Source organism: Harmonia axyridis, chromosome 4, assembly GCF_914767665.1.
Source record: "Harmonia axyridis chromosome 4, icHarAxyr1.1, whole genome shotgun sequence".
Taxonomy (NCBI): Eukaryota; Metazoa; Arthropoda; class Insecta; order Coleoptera; family Coccinellidae; genus Harmonia; species Harmonia axyridis.
Genome location: NC_059504.1, coordinates 34,576,143 through 34,595,117, shown reverse-complemented (window position 1 = coordinate 34,595,117; position 18,975 = coordinate 34,576,143). Strand labels below are relative to the sequence as shown.

Below are 18,975 nucleotides of genomic sequence, written 5' to 3'. Positions count from 1 at the left end.
TTGCTTTTTGTTCTTATTCCCATTTATTTTTGTGTGTGTCCATTTTATTTTGTGTTACTGTTGCTTTTATTTGTGAGCGGTTACTGAATTTCTGTCAACGGGTGAAGTAAGACGATTCAATTTAATTTCATTCCGTTTCGACGTATATACTTAAATTGAAAATGTACTCGTTAGGCGAAATAAAAAGTATTGAAGACGGTATTTCAAAAGCCAAAGTTCCGGCTATAAGAGCGCTGCACATAGCTTGTTTCGGGACCGAAGGTGACAAATACAAAAGACGTAGGACAATACGAAACTTTGACGGATTTGATTGGGACAAAGACGATAACGAACATCAAGACAAAATCAAAGACGTTGAACAAAAATTGACGGAGACTGATTTAGAGGCGGTATGCCAAATTTTGAATTTACCATACGAGGGTTCTACGGAAGAGATCGCCAAAAGGGTGTGCGATTTCTTGTGTGGTCCCCTTTTAGAGAAAGACGACGACGAAGACGATGACGACGAAAATGACGATGATTTAGTTAGCTCTGTTTCTGTATCGGTGTCGAAAATGAAGCTCGAAGAGGAAAACCGTAATTGTCGAAGTAGTTTCTCTTTGACGTTTAGGGATGTCGAAGATTCAATTCGACAATTCACGGGGGCCGATAATTATCCGGTCGGGAGATGGATAGAGGATTTTGAAGAAATGGCTGCGATGACGGGTTGGTCAGATCTTCAAAAATTAATATTTGCGAAGAAATCTCTGTCTGGTTTAGCGAGATTGTTCATTCAATCTCAAAAGGGGATAAAGACGTGGGCATCATTAAAAGAACGGCTGTGCGAGGAATTTGAAGTCCGTGTAAGTTCGGCGCAAATTCATAAACTCCTGGATAGCAGGAGAAAGAAATCTAGTGAGAGTGTACAAGAGTACATTCTCGCTATGAGAGAGATCGGCAGTAGAGCCAATATTGAAGAAGAAGCGGTAATACAATATATTATAGACGGTATTGCGGACACTTCCGCGAATAAAATAATATTGTATGGCTCGAAAAATTTTGGTGATTTCAAACAGAAAGCTAAGATATATGAGGAGATCACCAAAAGGGGGGATTCTCACTTCCAAAGAAAGGATGTGAGATCAACCGGTTATGTCAAGCGAAACGAGACTAATGAGAAACATTTGATCAGAGACAGGAAAAACGGTACGCAGGCAAGCAGCGAATCTTGCTTTAGTTGCGGTAAAAGAGGGCATAAGTCGAGGGAATGTCCAGATAAAAGCAAAGGAACAAAATGCTTCCGATGCAATAAACATGGACATCTGGCCGCGAGTTGTAGGGAAAAGGTTGAAACCACAAAAGTGGCCGTGGTAGAATCAGTTCCTAAGAATGCAATCAAGCTTGTTTTTGGGGCAATGGCGGTTGATGCTCTTTTTGATACCGGCAGCGATATCAGTATTATTCGCGACGATATTTATTATTTGTATCTGCATCACTTACCTTTAGATAACGACGTCATGGTAATCAAGGGTTTAGGCCATTTCAAAGTGAAGACGATGGGTTCTTTGCAATTAGACGTAGAAATCGATGGACAGTTGTTCAACCTGAAATTTCATATCATCCCCAAAGGATCACTGGGATTCCAAGCGATTCTCGGTAGTAATATCTTTAAACAGGCTACTGTTCAAATAGGGGAAGATGGGATTATGGTGAAATCAAAGAGAAAAGCTGACGTGGACAGTTGGTTGAGGAATATCGCCATCGACGACGACGAAGATCGAATTGACGTAGAACACATCGAAAATGCACTTGTGAAAAATGAAGTCGGTGAACTAATCCGGAATTATACACCGAATAGGACGGAGGATGTAGATATCAAAATGAAAATCATACTTAGAAACGACGAACCCGTCTACCAAAGGGCTAGACGGCTGTCAGAGCCTGAGCGCCTAGAAGTCGACAAACAAATAGCGGAATGGTTAAAAGAGGGTATTGTAAGGGAAAGTTCATCGGATTTCGCGAGTCCTATCGTTTTGGTTAGTAAGAAGGACGGAACCAAAAGATTGTGTTGTGACTATCGAAAACTAAATAAGAACATCGTTAAGGACCGTTTCCCCTTACCCCTAATCGAGGACGTAATGGATCGTTTAGAGGGAGCTGAGTATTTCACAACGATCGACTTAAAAAATGGGTTTTTTCATGTAGATGTTGAAGAAGAAAGCGTTAAGTATACAGCGTTCATAACCCCAACTGGTCAATACGAATTTCTAAAATGTCCTTTCGGGTTATGTAACAGTCCAGCCGTATTTCAGCGATATATTAGCTATATTTTCAGGCCACTTATAAGAGAAAACGTAGTAATTTATTACATGGATGATCTCATTATACCCAGCGGAGGAGAGATAGAGGGATTAGAAAAACTTAAGAAAGTATTAGAGGTCGCGGCGAAATATGGTCTAGAAATAAAGAGAAAGAAATGCCAAGTTCTAAAAAAACGAGTTCAGTTCTTGGGATACATCGTAGAAAACGGGAAAATACAGCCTTCAGAAGAGAAAACGAAAGCGATAAGACCATTTCCGGAACCAAGAACTATTAAGCAGGTTCAGTCGTTTCTTGGACTAACGGGTTATTTCCGAAAATTCATAGAATCGTATTCCCTCATCGCTAAGGCATTGAGTGACTTGCTTAAAGGGGATAGGAAGTTCGAGTTTGGAAATAAGGAAAAGGTAGCCTTTCAGAAACTGAAGGAACTACTAACGAATTATCCGGTTCTACATATTTTCCAGAGAGGAGTGAATACCGAGGTACATACAGATGCCAGCATGCATGGCTATGGTGCGTGCCTGATGCAGGTGTCTAACCTGGATGGAAAGTTACATCCAGTCTATTACCTGAGTAAAAAGACGACGCCAGCCGAGGAAAAATATACATCGTATGAACTCGAGGTACTTGCTATTATAACGGCCGTGAAAAAGTTTAGGGTATATTTGCTAGGATCGCCGTTTAAAATAATAACAGACTGTTCAGCTTTTCAAAAGACGTTAGAGAAAAAGGAATTGTCAACGCGCGTAGCAAGGTGGGCGTTACTGCTCGAGGAGTACGAGTACGAGGTGGTACACCGAAAAGGTACCAGTATGAGACATGTCGATGCTCTCAGCCGAAATCCCGCCGTAATGACGATACTCGAGGAAAATGGCTGTCTTGAAAAAATCAAACTTGCTCAAGAGAAAGACGAGAAAGTGGAGGTTATCAAAGAACTGTTGAAGACTAAGGGGCAGTATGACGGGTATATGATGAAGCACCAGCTTCTTTACAAATACGATCAGGGAAGGGAGTTGCTCGTAGTGCCAACGTCCATGCAATCTGATGTCATCAGAAGAGTGCACGAAGATGGTCACTTTGGAACGAAGAAAACGGAAGAGATAGTAAAGCGGGAATTTTTCATTCCGAAGTTGAAGGATAAGACGCAAAAAGTAATCGCGAACTGTGTGAGGTGCATTTTAGTTAATAGGAAAGAGGGTAAACAAGAGGGCATGCTTCACCCTATACCAAAGTTGGAGGGACCACTACACACCTATCATGTAGATCACTTGGGACCCATTCCATCTACCAGCAAAAACTATAAACACCTATTCGTTGTAGTGGACGAATTTACCAAGTTCACTTGGTTGTATCCTGTGAAGTCGACTTCTTCCAAAGAGACCATAAATTGTTTAGTGAAACAACAGAAAATATTCGGGAACCCTAAGCGAATCATTTCTGATAAAGGTGCAGCTTTCACCTCGTCAGAATTTAAGGAATACTGCGATGAGGAAAAAATAAACCATGTCACGATCACGACTGGTGTACCCAGAGGCAATGGGCAGGTGGAAAGGGTGAATAGGACCATAATATCGGTTTTCGCCAAACTCAGCATCGCGGATCCGACTAAATGGTTCAAATTTACCGAGAGGGTACAAAGAGCTGAACTCCACGTATCAAAGGAGTGTTGATTGCACACCATTCGAATTGTTGACAGGGGTAAAAATGCGAAAAAAAGAAGACTTGCTAGTGGTTGAAGCAATTGAGGAGGAAATAAGAAAAGAGTTCCAAGCTGATAGGGAGGAAATGAGAAGAAACAGCAAAAAACAGATACTCAAGGTGCAAGAAGAAAACAAACGCAAATACGATCTAAGGAGAAAGAAAGCCGAGACGTATAAAATAGGAGACCTTGTAGCAATTAAGCGAACGCAATTCGGTGCGGGCCTGAAATTTAATCGGAAGTTTCTAGGCCCATATGAGGTATCCCGATCGAAGGGAAAGGAGAGGTACGAAGTGACAAAAGTCGGGGTTCATGAAGGTCCTATGAGGACATCCACATGTGCGGAATTCATGAAACCGTGGATACCTCACGAAGACGAGGACGATGATGAGTTCGGGTCGAACTCTAATTTTTAGGGGGGTCGAATGTAGGATCCAGTTTATTGTTTCCCTGTAAATAATGGCGATGGTCAACCGGAACCTATTAGTTTCTTTTAATGTCGAGGGCATGACAGTTTCAATAGATTTACAGGGAACGAATTGTACATAATGTAAAAAGGATGTGCTATTCTTCGGGATGTCGAAGAATGTCATATGTCGATGGTAAAACTTAAGGGATTTATGGGGTTGGATTTATGGGGTTGGGAAAGGTTTCGGAACAAGACGATTATGCCACATGTGTTTCATGCTTTTTCTCAGGCCCTAGTTCTTCTAGAATATTCCAGGTATCCGGAAGATCTTTGGGGGCGGTATGGCAAAAATCCTATTGGACTAGGGGGATGGTACCTTCCCCTAAGGGTGTGGTCAAACCAAGACAGGGTAGTTCCAATCGACAGAGAACACAGTTCAGAAATTAAGCCGAAGACGGAAACAGTTAAGATTAAACCAAAGACGGGTACAGACGGTACAGTTTAATTTAAGACGAAGACGAGGCAAGTTCGGTCGGTCAACTTAAGACGTACGACGTAAAGACGGTTCGCGGACTACATTAAGACGAGTCGCGAACAAGTTAAAGACGAGACGACCGAAATCTTGAAGTACGACGAAGACGTTTCGAGTTATTAATTAAACGAGAGTTAAAAGACGAAATTCAGTACCGTATAGTAGTGAAAAACTTGTTATATAAGGACGTTATTGGGATCTTCCAATACTGAGTTTTCACTGTTAAATTGTGGCATTGTAAATAGATGTGAATAATTCAAAAGAGTTTCATTATTATAAATCCAACAAAGTCACGGAGAAAAGACGAAAGGCCAGGTAATCGAATCATACCTCTAGGCGATCGATTAACCAAGCCTACATAAATTATTATTAAATCATTATAAAAAATTAATTAATTTAATTAATATTATAAAATTATTATTAAATTTATATTTTCCAATAGGGAATAATGTATTCTATAACTTCAAGAAAGCGGACATGGAAAGCTTACTTTCATCTATTGATAGTTTCAATTGGGACGAACTGAAGAGTTTCGATCATGTAGATGATGCGCTGGACTTCTTCTATAAAAAGCTCTTTCAAATGATTGAAGATCATGTTCCAAAGAAAAAATACACTCCTGCCACTAACCTTTTTCCTGTGTGGTTTACTGCGTCCATTAAGCGTAACATCCGCTCAAAAAATTTTTATCGTTCAAAATGGCTGCGGACTCGAAATCAAAATTGTCGTGGACAGTTTGTACGACTAAGAGCATTGATCAATTCTGAGATTTCTACGGCTTATGATGATTATGTCACATCCATCATGGAAAAGATGAAGTTGGATCCGAAAATTTTCTGGAAATTTATCAACCAGAAGAAGAATTGCTCTAGAATACCAGGAGTGATGTATGTCGATGAAGAACCCCATGATGATCCTCAGGCAGTTGTTAATATTTTTGCTGAACATTTTTCCGAATTGAACGTTGAAGCTGTAGATGAACCGGAGAATATTCGGTACACCTCTGCTGATCAGTATCCTCCTGTAATTGTACCTGAAATCTCTGAAGATGAGATAAAATCAATTATGTCCAATTTTCCCAACAAAACAACATCTGGAGATAACGGTATCCCATCGTTTTTCTTAAGAAATTACAGTGCTGTTCTTGCTAAACCGTTGACTATCATTATCAACTTCAGTCTGAAGAATTGCATTTTTCCTTCTCAATGGAAGAGAGCACGTGTGGTTCCGATTTTCAAGAAGGGGAATAATGCACATGTCCATAACTACAGGCCAATATCTATCCTGTCAAATTTTGCGAAGGTGTACGAGGAGGTGTTATACAGGGACATATATTTTAGTGTTCATTCATATTTGTCCACACAACAGCACGGATTCATTCGAGGAAGATCTACCGTAACTAACCTGGCAACAATTTCACAATACATCACGTAGTGCTTGGACGAGGGTGGTCAAGTTGATGTTATCTACACTGACCTATCTAGATCGTTTGATACTGTTGACCATAATATTCTGCTGAGGAAATTAACATCACTGGGTTTCAGTCCAACATATGTGAGGCTTCTACGATATTATCTCAGGAGAAGAATGAATTATGTATTTTACAATGGCTTCAAATCGTTTGAGTATGCTCTTTCATGTGGCGTTCCCCAGGGATCAAATTTGGGGCCATTGTTGTTTGTTATATACATCAATGATCTTCTCACCTCCCTTAGATGTCCAGCATTGGCTTTCGCAGACGACTTCAAGCTCTACTTGAGAATCCGTGATGTGGCTGATTTGCTGTTTCTCCAGTCGTGCTTGGAATATGTTCATGGTTGGTGCTTATACCTTTGAGGAAAATCAGTGTGATATAGATTGCCTCTGGGATAACTTTTTCGGTAGATTCAAGTCCATTTTTGATTTTGCTTTTCCACTAATAAAGGTTCAGGTTATTGATTCTCATAGAAGATATTTGGATAAATCCACTCAAGTGATTGAAATTAAAAAAAGATTGGATTATCTTTACACAGCGTCTCTTTTTCGCCCAGAATTAGCTTATCTCTACAAACAAACTAAAAAGCTATATGACAGTATTCTCGTGAATAATAAGAAAGATAATATTAAAAATCGCATAAATAACTCTAGTAATAAAAGTAAAACTGTTTGGCAGATAATAAATGAGATAACTGGTAGTAAAGTCAAAAAAGTTGATAATTTCATCAAAACTGATAATCCCCATGACCTATCAAATGCATTCAATAGACATTTTAGCAATATTTCATCAACAACAACAATGCAAAAGCCTCAATCCACATTTATTTCAGATGTTCGTTTTATCTGTCGGAACCCGAAGACATTCTTCCTCTTTGAGATTACACCAGACGAAGTTATCAGCGTAGTAAATAAAATGAAAAATAAAATTTCTTTTGTATATGATGGTATTCCAATGTCTGTTATCAAGAGTTCTGTTAGGTTCATTGCTGAACCATTGGCCTATATTATTTATATGTCCTTCAAAGGGGGCATATTTCCTAAGTCACTGAAAATAGCTGTAGTGAAACCCCTTTTCAAAAAAGGGAGTTACGAAGATCTTGGTAATTATCGATCAATAAGTTTGTTGACATCTTTCTCTAAGATTTTCGAAAAAATAATCGTTAATAGGCTCCTAAATTTCTTCAATAAACATCGAATTTTCTCGAAGTGTCAGCACGGTTATTTGAAATCTAAGAGCATAGAGACTGCCGTGTATCAGCTGATTCGCTCTGTTCTTCGTGCATTGGAAGATGGAGAAGTTCCAACCGGTCTTTTCATAGATTTCTCAAAAGCTTTCGATTGTGTCAATCATGACGATCTTGTGAAAAAACTTAACTTTTATGGAATTACAGATAAACAATTGGATTTTATGAGGAGCTATTTGAGGGATCGTCGACAGAGGGTTTCCTTGGAAATCAACGGTGTTGAATACCTATCGTTAGATGCAGAAGTGAAGGTAGGTGTACCTCAGGGAGGTATTTTCGGTCCTTTCTTATTCTTAATTTATATCAACGACCTACCAGACAACATTTTGTTGAAGGATGAACTTCGGTCAGATATGAGTGTGCTACCTATTAGGAGCACACCAGAGAGTAGGGAAATAGAATTGCGTGATAATTTGTCTGCAGATTCGGATGTGCGGTTGGATCCGGAGGTCGTCATGTTTGTGGACGATACCAATCTACTGGTGGCGGCTTCTAGTATTTCGGAGGTTGTCATGATGGCTGAAAGAGGCTTTTATGCCATCGCAAATTGGTGTTATTCAAATAAAATAACCATTAATTCAAGCAAAACGGAATGTGTTGTTTTCAGTACTTCGCATTCAAGAATTAATAAACCAGAAAATATTGTTCTCTCTGGACAAGCTGTGAAGGTTTCCGCCAGTACTAGCTTCCTGGGTGTTCTAATTGATCATCAGCTGAATTGGTCGGAACATATCAACTCATTGCGTAGTAAATTGAACTCTGTTCTCTACACTCTCCGTGTTTTGGCATTGCAGTCCGACTCTGAGGTTATGAGGACAGTATACTTCTCTAATTTTCATTCGATCATGTCCTATGGAATCATAGCTTGGGGTAACGGTTCGGATGTTAGGAGGATTTTTGTGGTCCAAAAAAGAGCACTCAGAACCATGCTTGGTTTCACTGCGAGGACATCTTGTCGCGGACATTTTAAAAGTCAGGGAATACTTACAACTGCCGGAACTTATATTCTAAAATGCTTATTATTTTTTAAGAACAACCATGATCTGTTTCGGGAATATGAGAATTCCAATAGAACAAGGCGCATCCACCCGTTTCACTTTCCCAGATATTCACTTTCACTGACACAGAGAAATGTGGAATATATGTGCTTGAAGCTGTTTGATAAGCTCCCGAGGAGTTATCAAATACTAAAAGGAAACCTTTTCAAAAATCAAATAAAAAAATTATTGATAAATCTGGAACCATACAATGTCGAGGAGTATTTGATTTCTGTTTTTCAAATCTGAACGTTTTAGTTTTGCATAGTTTCTTAAGTTATATTGACGTATTTTCTATTCAATGTATGTTTTGATTATGGAAATAAATATATTATTATCCGACTTTTGCCTATACGCGTAGGATTTCTCCTCGCCGTCGGCTTCTCACTCCTCGCTAAGAGGAACATTCACTCAATCCCAGATATTTAAAATATCAGAAGGGTAGAGCTCGGTCGTGTCCGGTCCTTGTGGTCCCCCTGGTTGTCGTCGAACTTCTGGTCCTCTTACACGCGATCCTTGGACCTGTCCTTCGCTTCCTAGGAATTTTCTCACCGTCCTTGCAGTACCTAAAAGAACAGCTTTTTGCATTACATTACATATATACTCACTAAGCCCTAGTTGCTTGATATTTCTCTTGAGATTTTTGGGTACTATTCCTGTTGTTGAGATGATAATTGGAATAGTTCTCGTTGATATCATTCCCCACTGGCGCTTTATCTGAAATTCGAGGTCCCTATATTTTGAAATTTTTTCGACCTCTTTTTGACGCATGTTGTTGTTATTAGGTATTGCTACGTCGATGAGTATAGCTGCCTTTTGATGTTTATCAACTAGCAATATATCTGGCCTGTTGTGAGGGACTGTTTTATCAGTCAAAACTGTACGATCCCAGTACAGTTTATAGCGTTCGTTTTCCAGGATGGTCTCCGGTCGGTACTTGTAGTATGGTACTTTTTCAGATTGAATTAGTGTTAATTTAGTTGCCATTTCTTGGTGTAATATCTTCCCTACTGCATCGTGTCTCTCTTTATATTCATTTCCTGCAAACATCTGACATCCACCCGTGATATGTTGTATTGTCTCATTTGTTGGACACCCATATCGGCATCGATCGTCGGTAATAGTTCGATCCTTTATGATATGCCTGCAGTAATTTCTAGTTGAGATCACTTGATCTTGGATGGCTAAAAGAAAACCTTCTGTTTCTGGGTACATTGCACCTGATGTGAGCCAATAGTTCGACCCTTCAATGTCGACATGATCCTGGTTCACCTCGTTGAAATGTCTTCCATGCAGGGGCTTCTCTCTCCATCTATCCAGTTTTTCTTGGTTTGTCTGGTGGTTGTATGAAAATTGCTCCTTGTGAAGTTGTAAAGGTGTAGATTCGTCTGCTTCACACAGTATTTTGTAGAACTCTGATGTACTTGCTTGATCTCTGAAGTATTCCCGTAGGCTTTCTATCTGCCCACTAGCAAGTTCCATGATGTCCGTAAGACCCCTGCCTCCTTTATTTCTCGGCAGTGTAGTCCTCTCAATGCTGCTTTTCGGATGGTGCTTGTTTGCTTTTGTCATCAACGTTCTCATTTTACGTTGCAAGTTTTCGATGTCTGTTTTGCTCCATGGAACTATACCGAATGAGTATGTTAGAATTGAACATGCATATGTGTTGATGGCTCTCGTCATGTTCCTGCTGTTGAGGTTTGTTTTTAAGATTTTTTTGGTTCTCCTAATGAACTCAGTCGTTAAGTCTTGCTTCATTCTTTGGTGGTTGATTCGTCGATTCTGTTTCATTCCAAGATATTTATAAAGATCATCCGACTTCATTGATTCTATTTGCTGTCCATTTGCGAGAGTGATCGGTTCATCTTGTATTCTTCCTCTCACTACGCTGAGAGTACGACATTTGTCCAATCCGAATTCCATACCTACATCTTTCGAAAAATGTTCCACTAGTTTGACCATAATTTCTAGGTGGTTCTTATTGCCTGTTATCAGTTTCAAATCATCCATGTACAGCAAATGATTAAGGGTGGTGGTATTATTATTTCCTTTAATGTTGAAACCCTTTTCAGTAGCGTTTAGCTGTTTAGAGAGTGGGTTCAGCGCCAAGCAGAACCATAAAGGGCTCAAGGAGTCACCTTGGAAAATTCCCTTCTTAATTGGAATCAGTTTGGTTTTTATGTTTGCCGTGGATAGCTCGATGTTCGTTTTCCAATTGTCCATTGCAAGCTTTAGAAAATTGGTTATAATTGGATCGATCTTGTATATCTCCAAAATTTTCTTCAGCCAGCCATGTGGAAGTGAGTCGAAAGCCTTCTTATAATCAAAATAAGTCATGAAAAGGTTTCTATGTTTCTTGAAGGCTTGGTTGCATATGATGGAATCTATTACCAGCTGTTCCTTCGATCCTTGTGCATTCTTGGAACATCCTTCCTGCTGTGTTGTTATTATTTTATTTTTCTCGCAATGTTTGTAGATACGAGATGCTAAACATGATGTGATGATTTTGTATATTGTTGGTAGGCATGTTATAGGTCTATATTTTGATGGATCCATAGTGTTTTGAAAATCCTTCGGTATTAGGTAAGTGATACCTGTTGTTAAAAATGTTGGCATTTCTGTTGGATTATGTATTATGTTATTTATATATTCGACTAGCCTGCCGTGCAGACACCAAAACTTCTTCAACCAGAAGTTGTGAATTCCATCTGGGCCTGGAGATTTCCAATTGTGAGTGTTCTTCAATATTTCCTGTAGTTCTTCAGACGTTATTACACTATGTGGCATACTTTCTATGGTCTCACATGATTTTTCCTCTCTTCTTATCCAACATGCTTTGGAGTTAAAAGGAGTTGGTGTTGACAGTTGATCGGTCCAAAAACTCTCCATATCTTCGGCGCTTGGAGGACTCACTAATTTAGTTGACGTTTGTTCATTAAGCATTCTATAAAAGTTCTTTTCGGAGTTTTCAAAAATCATATTTTCATGTTTTCGTTTATAGCTCTCATTGTATCTTCTCAGTCGTTCAGAGTATACACTTAATTTTTGTTTGAGTGTATCTAGAGTTTCTTGAGCACTTTCATTGTTGGCGTCGTAGTTTGCATGTCGCCTATGGCGATCCATAATTGCATCCACTATTTTCTGTAGTTTTCTCGACGGAGAACCTTTTTCAAATTGTGTTAACCTTCCTATATCTTGTCGGAGGCTATGTACTTTTGCTTCTAGCCTATTTTGCCAATGTGGTTTGTTATGCTGTTTTTTCTGTGCTGGTTGCTCACTTCTAGGTTTTGGCTTCACACCGAGCACTGCTGATATTGTAGAGGCTGCACAGTAGGTGATTAAATGCAATGACTCTAGGTTTTGGTCATTCGAAAAAAACGGTGGAATTATCTCTTTGTTCATTATGTGCAGAATATGTGATAGTTTTTTCGATGTCTTCAGTCTAGGAAGAATTGGTCGTTTAAGAGGATCAGTACCCTCGAATTCTATGAAATATCTATTCATTGTAACAGATAATTGCCCTAATAGATCTCTTCGACTTTCTTCTCGGTTTTCCATAGTCGCAGTTTGTATATTCCGCCATTGCTCATCTCTTACTAGTGGCAAATCTCCGCTGTTTTGTTCCTCAGTATTAATTTGTGCATTGATGTTGTGTTGGTTTTCAGCACAATCGTAGTTTTCTTCAATTGTCACTTCGTTGTTAGTGAGGTTCCTATTCTGTAGCCTCAGTTGGACTTCATTTTTTATGGTGTTAAGTCTCTCATCGGGTACAAGTTTATTTCTCAATATGACCCGGTATTGGTCGGCTACTCTTTGTTCAGAAACTTGAAGTTCGGGATAGTTTCTGTGGAATTCTGCAAACAGCTTTTGCCGGTAGCCTATTTTATCCTCTTCCATATTAGTTACTTCATAGTATATGCGCATGATCGTTTCATTTATCGAACTTGTCCATTTCATTATGTTGTCCATTATTATTATGACTTTTGCCTATACGCGTAGGATTTTTCCTCGCCGTCGGCTTCTCACTCCTCGCTAAGAGGAACATTCACTCAATCCCAGATATTCAAAATATCAGAAGGGCAGAGCTCGGTCGTGTCCGGTCCTTGTGGTCCACCTGGTTCTCGTCGAACTTCTGGTCCTCTTACACGCGATCCTTGGACCTGTCCTTCGCTTCCTAGGAATTTTCTCACCGTCCTTGCAGTACCTAAAAGAACAGCTTTTTGCATTATATTACATATATACTCACTAAGTCCTAGTTGCTTGATATTTCTCTTGAGATTTTTGGGTACTATTCCTGTTGTTGAGATGATAATTGGAATAGTTCTCGTTGATATCATTCCCCACTGACGCTTTATCTGAAATTCGAGGTCCCTATATTTTGAAATTTTTTCGACCTCTTTTTGACGCATGTTGTTGTTATTAGGTATTGCTACGTCGATGAGTATTGCTGCCTTTTGTTGTTTATCAACTAGCAATATATCTGGCCTGTTGTGAGGGACTGTTTTATCAGTCAAAACTGTACGATCCCAGTACAGTTTATAGCGATCGTTTTCCAGGATGGTTTCCGGTCGGTACTTGTAGTATGGCACTTTTTCAGAATTAATTAGTGTTAATTTAGTTGCCATTTCTTGGTGTAGTATCTTTCCTACTGCATCGTGTCTCTCTTTATATTCATTTCCTGCAAACATTTGACATCCTCCCGTGATATGTTGGATTGTCTCGTTCGTTGGACACCCATAACGGCATCGATCGTCAGTAATAGTTCGATCCTTTATGATATGTTTGCAGTAATTTTTTGTTGAGATCACTTGATCTTGGATGGCTAAAAGAAATCCTTCCGTTTCTGGATACATCGCACCTGATGTGAGCCAATAGTTCGACGCTTCAATGTCGACATGATCCTGGTTCACCTCGTTGAAATGTCGTCCATGTAGGGGCTTTTCTCTCCATCTTTGCAGTTTTTCTTGGATTGTCTGGTGGTTGTTTGACAATTGCTCCTTGTGCAGTTGTAAAGGTGTTGATTCGTCTGCTTCACACAGTACTTTATAGATCTCTGACGTGCCTGATTTGTCTTTGAAGTATGTTCGTAGGCATTCAATTTGACCATGGGCAAGTTTCATGATGTCTAGCAGACCTCTGCCTCCTTTATTCCTCGGCAGTGTCGTCCTCTCAATGCTACTTTTCGGATGGTGCTTGTGTGCTTTCGTCATCAAGGTTCTCATTTTGCGTTGCAGGTTTTCCATATCTGTTTTGGTCCATGGAATGATACCGAAAGAGTATGTAAGAATTGAACATGCATATGTATTGATAGCTCTCGTCATGTTCTTGCTGTTGAGGTTTGTTTTCAAAATTTTGTTGATTCTCCTAATGAACTCAGTTGTTAAGTCTTCCTTCATTCTTTGATGGTTTATTCGTCGGTTTTGTTTCATTCCTAGGTATTTATAAAGATCGTCCGATTTCATTGCTTCTATCTCCTGTCCATTGGAGAGAGCTATCGGTTCATCTTGGATTTTTCCACGCACTACGCTAATAGTACGACACTTGTCCAATCCGAATTTCATCCCCACGTCTTCCGAAAAATTTTCCACCAGTTTGACCATAATTTGCAAGTGGTTTTTGTTGCCTGTTATAAGTTTGAGGTCATCCATGTATAGCAAATGATTGAGTGCAATATTATTTCTGTTTCCTTTCAAATTGAAACCTTTTTCAGTAGCATTCAGTTGTTTAGATAGGGGGTTCAGCGCCAAGCAGAACCATAAGGGACTCAACGAATCTCCTTGGAAAATTCCTCTTTTTATTGGAATATCTTTAGTAGTTATGTTCGCTGTAGAGAGTTCGATATTCGTTCTCCAGTTGCACATTGCATACTTCAGAAAGTTTATTGTAATTGGATCGATCTTGTATATTTCCAAAATTTTTGTCAGCCACCCATGTGGAATAGAGTCGAAGGCCTTCTTATAGTCAAAATATGTTATAAAAAGATTTCTGTGTTTTTTGAAGGCTTGGTTGCATATGATGGAATCTATTATCAGCAGTTCCTTCGATCCTAGTGCATTCTTGGAACATCCTTTCTGCTGTGTTGTCATTATATTATTTGTCTCGCAATGTTTGTAGATACGAGATGCTATACATGATGTGATGATTTTATATATTGTTGGTAGACATGTAATTGGTCTGTATTTTGATGGATCCGCTGTGTGTTGCATATCCTTCGGTAAGAGGTAAGTGGTCCCTGTTGTTAAAAATTTGGGCATTTCCGTTGGATTACTTATAACATCATTTATGGTTTCAACTAGCCTGCCGTGTATACACCAAAATTTTTTCAACCAAAAGTTGTGGATTCCATCTGGGCCGGGTGATTTCCAATTGTGTGTGTTTTTCAATATTTCAAGGAATTCTTCTGTAGAAACTGCGTTATGCGGCATTTGTTCTATTGTCCCACAGGATTTCTCTTCATTTCTTATCCAATCAGCCTGGGAGTTGTAGGGGGTTGGTGTAGCCAGTTGATCTGTCCAAAAATTCTCAATATCTTCGACGGTTGGATAACTTCCTGGTGTTGCTGACACATTATTGTTTAACATTCTATAGAATTTTCTTTCGGAATTTTCAAAAATCATATTATCCTGTTTTCTTCTATAGCTCTCATTGTATCTTCTGAGTCTTTCGGAGTACACACTAAGTTTTTGTTTCAGTGTGTCTAAAATTTGTTGAGCATTTTCATTGTTTGGATCATACGTTGTATGTTGCCGGTGACGATCCATTATTATATTCACCATTTTTTGTAATCTTCTAGATGGCGAACCTTTTGCAAATTGGGTGAGCCTCCCAATTTCTTGGCGGATGCTATGAACTTTGTCTTCTAGCCTTTTTTGCCAATGTGGTTTATTTTGTTGTTTTTCTCTGGCTGGTTGCTGACTTTTAGGTTTTGGCTTCACACCTAGCACTGTTGCTATTGAAAATGCTGCACAGTATATGATGAGGTGTAATGATTCGAGATCATGGCAGTCAGAAAGATACTTGGGTATAATCTCCTTGTTGGTCATGACCAGAAGATGAGATAGTTTCTTAGATGTCCTCAATCTTGGCAGAATCGGTCGTCTCAATGGATCTGTGCCCTCAAAATCTATAACGCATCTATTCATTGTGGCAAATAATCGCTCCAGTAGTTCTCTTTGGTCTTCTTCTGGATTTACGACGGGTGCAGCATATATATTCCGTCGTTGAGCATCACTTATTGCTAACACATCTGCGTTGTTTTGTTCCTCAGAGTTCATTTGTGCATTGATGTTGTGTTGGTTTTCAGCACAATCGTAGTTTTCTTCAATTGTCGTTTCGTTGTTAGTGAGGTTCCTATTCTGTAGCCTCAGTTGGACTTCATTTTTTATGGTGTTAAGTCTCTCATCGGGTACAAGTTTATTCCTCAATATGACCCGGTATTGGTCGGCTACTCTTTGCTCAGAAACTTGAAGTTCGGGATAGTTTCTGCGGAATTCTGCAAATAATTTTTGACGGTAGCCTATTTTATCCTCTTCCATATTAGTCACTTCATAATATATGCGCATGATCGTTTCATTTATCGAACTTGTCCATTTCATGCGTCTTCTTGGTAGACCTGCTTGGGTGAGTGCTGGTTGGGGATCCTGCGCAGCACCTTCAGCGGTCGGAGAAACTCGTGTTATTCTTCTCCTAGAATGTTGAGATTGTGGAGGCGTAGCATTTTGTTCGACAGACGCCCGTCTCCTTAGCACTCTGTCACCGACGTCCCGCATACTGTCATGTCCAGCGCCGGCTCCAGACACGCCCTGACGAACCTCAGGCAGCGGCTCTATATTCCTATTCCTTAAATTCACCATCATTCATGGGTTCTTCCGTGTCGTGGGGGAGACGGCCTTTGATCGCTTTTTACGATCCGCAGAGCTACGGTGGGAGAATTCTTGAGCTGCTTTCCACACGGCTTCGTCCGTTACCCTGGACAGGGACCCTTCGACAGGTTTCAGCTTCCCGGGTCAGAGAGCTCCTGGAATCTGCGGTGGGCAGGAGTCGATTCAACTCTCCTGATAGGTGAATCGCTAGAGATTCAACTACCGCTACCCTATATTATTATTATTAATATTATTATTATGCAACAGGCTTGTGTTAAATATGGACAAATGTTTCAAGGTCACATACACTAGAAAGTCAACTCCTCTATCGTATGGCTATCATATTCCTGAGAGATTCCTCAGCAATAAAGATGAAATTTGTGACCTCGGAGTTTTATTTGATTCCTCATTCAGCTTTATTCCGCATATAGATCAGCTTTGTGCATCAGCTAGTCGAGCTTTAGGCTTTGTTTTTAGATGCAGCAGTGAGTTCGGGGATTGGTCGATATTGAGGAATCTCTATTTCGCGCTGGTTGTCAGTAAATTGGAGTACGCTCACTTGGTGTGGTTCCCTATTTATGATTGTCATCTGTCGCGATTGGAGCGTTTTCATAGGAGATTTTTTAAATACGTGTTTTTCAAGAGAACAGGGCGGTATCCTGAGCGTGGTGCAGACCTTTCTGATGTTATGGAGGAGTTGAGGATATCCTCGTTACTTGATAGACATGAAGAACAATGTGCCAGGTTTGCCCGTGGATTGTTAGCCAACAGGATAGACTCACCATATCTTCTGTCCAAGATGTCTTTCAATGTGCCGAGACTAGCAGCGTGGTCGACACCAGTTTTCTATTTACCTACGGCTCGGACTAATATTCCTGAAAGATCTCCAGTTAATCGTATTTGTAAAAGTGCTAATAAACTAAGAGTTAATGTTTTTGGTTGAGTTTCGGGAAGCGAATTTTCAAGTGGGTAATGCATCATGTTGATGTGTTGAATTATTTTTGTGTATTCTGCACTGTATATTGTATATTATTTTTACCCTGTAATTGGGATATTCCTGTTGGGTAATAAAGAAATGTTATTATTATTATCCGACTTTTGCCTATACGCGTAGGATTTTTCCTCGCCGTCGGCTTCTCACTCCTCGCTAAAAGGAACATTCACTCAATCCCAGATATTTAAAATATCAGAAGGGCAGAGCTCGGTCGTGTCCGGTCCTTGTGGTCCCCCTGGTTCTCGTCGAACTTCTGGTCCTCTTACACGCGATCCTTGGACCTGTCCTTCGCTTCCTAGGAATTTTCTCACTGTCCTTGCAGTACCTAAAAGAACAGCTTTTTGCATTATATTACATATATACTCACTAAGTCCTAGTTGCTTAATATTTCTCTTGAGATTTTTGGGTACTATTCTTGTTGTTGAGATGATAATTGGAATAGTTCTCGTTGATATCATTCCCCACTGGCGCTTTATCTGAAATTCGAGGTCCCTATATTTTGAAATTTTTTCGACCTCTTTTTGACGCATGTTGTTGTTATTAGGTATTGCTACGTCGATGAGTATTGCTGCCTTTTGTTGTTTATCAACTAGCAATATATCTGGCCTGTTGTGAGGGACTGTTTTATCAGTCAAAACTGTACGATCCCAGTACAGTTTATAGCGTTCGTTTTCCAGGATGGTTTCCGGTCGGTACTTGTAGTATGGCACTGTTTCAGAATTAATTAGTGTTAATTTAGTTGCCATTTCTTGGTGTAGTATCTTTCCTACTGCATCGTGTCTCTCTTTATATTCATTTCCTGCGAACATTCGACATCCTCCCGTGATATGTTGGATTGTCTCGTTCGTTGGACACTCATAACGGCATCGATCGTCAGTAATAATAATAATAATAATAATAATATATAATAATAATTTATTCACTGACTACATTACAACATATATACACAGTAAGAAAATACAAAACATGAGTGGAGAACATAAATGCTCACATAATAATAAAATCATGTATTATAACAAATAAAGGAGTGAATAAAGTGTTAATCACAGAAGCTTTAGCTACGAAAGCTATTGCTTGTACGTGATATAATCAACCTAGATTTAACTATCCTTTATTGACAAGTGAACGAACAAACTCAAAATACACAACAAAACGAGAAATATTTCTGCTTCCTGTAGTTCCACCTAGAACAGCCTTTGGCTGATCAGAGCAATCAATCCTGATCTTCCGATAGATACTATCCACTTCCTTGACATCTTTCTGAACAAACTTAAACTGTTGAGTTTCTTTATGTACGAGGGTAGCTGATTGAAAACTTTCGGAGCAAGGTAGTTACAGCAGCGCTGTCCTATATTCTTTTCACAACGGGGTATGTTTAAGGAGCTTGATCTATTTCTGGTGTTATAACAGTGGTCAACTGG

At 39.5% G+C, this 18,975-nt stretch overlaps 1 protein-coding gene across 1 annotated transcript; it reads left to right on the top strand.

Moving 5' to 3' along the window:
* Positions 1–5,418: 5,418 nt before the first annotated feature.
* LOC123678693 lies at positions 5,419–6,375 on the top strand. Its single transcript, XM_045615836.1, has one exon. The coding sequence runs from the start codon at positions 5,419–5,421 to the stop codon at positions 6,373–6,375; it is 957 nt and encodes a 318-aa protein (XP_045471792.1).
* The last annotated feature ends 12,600 nt before the right edge of the window (positions 6,376–18,975 follow it).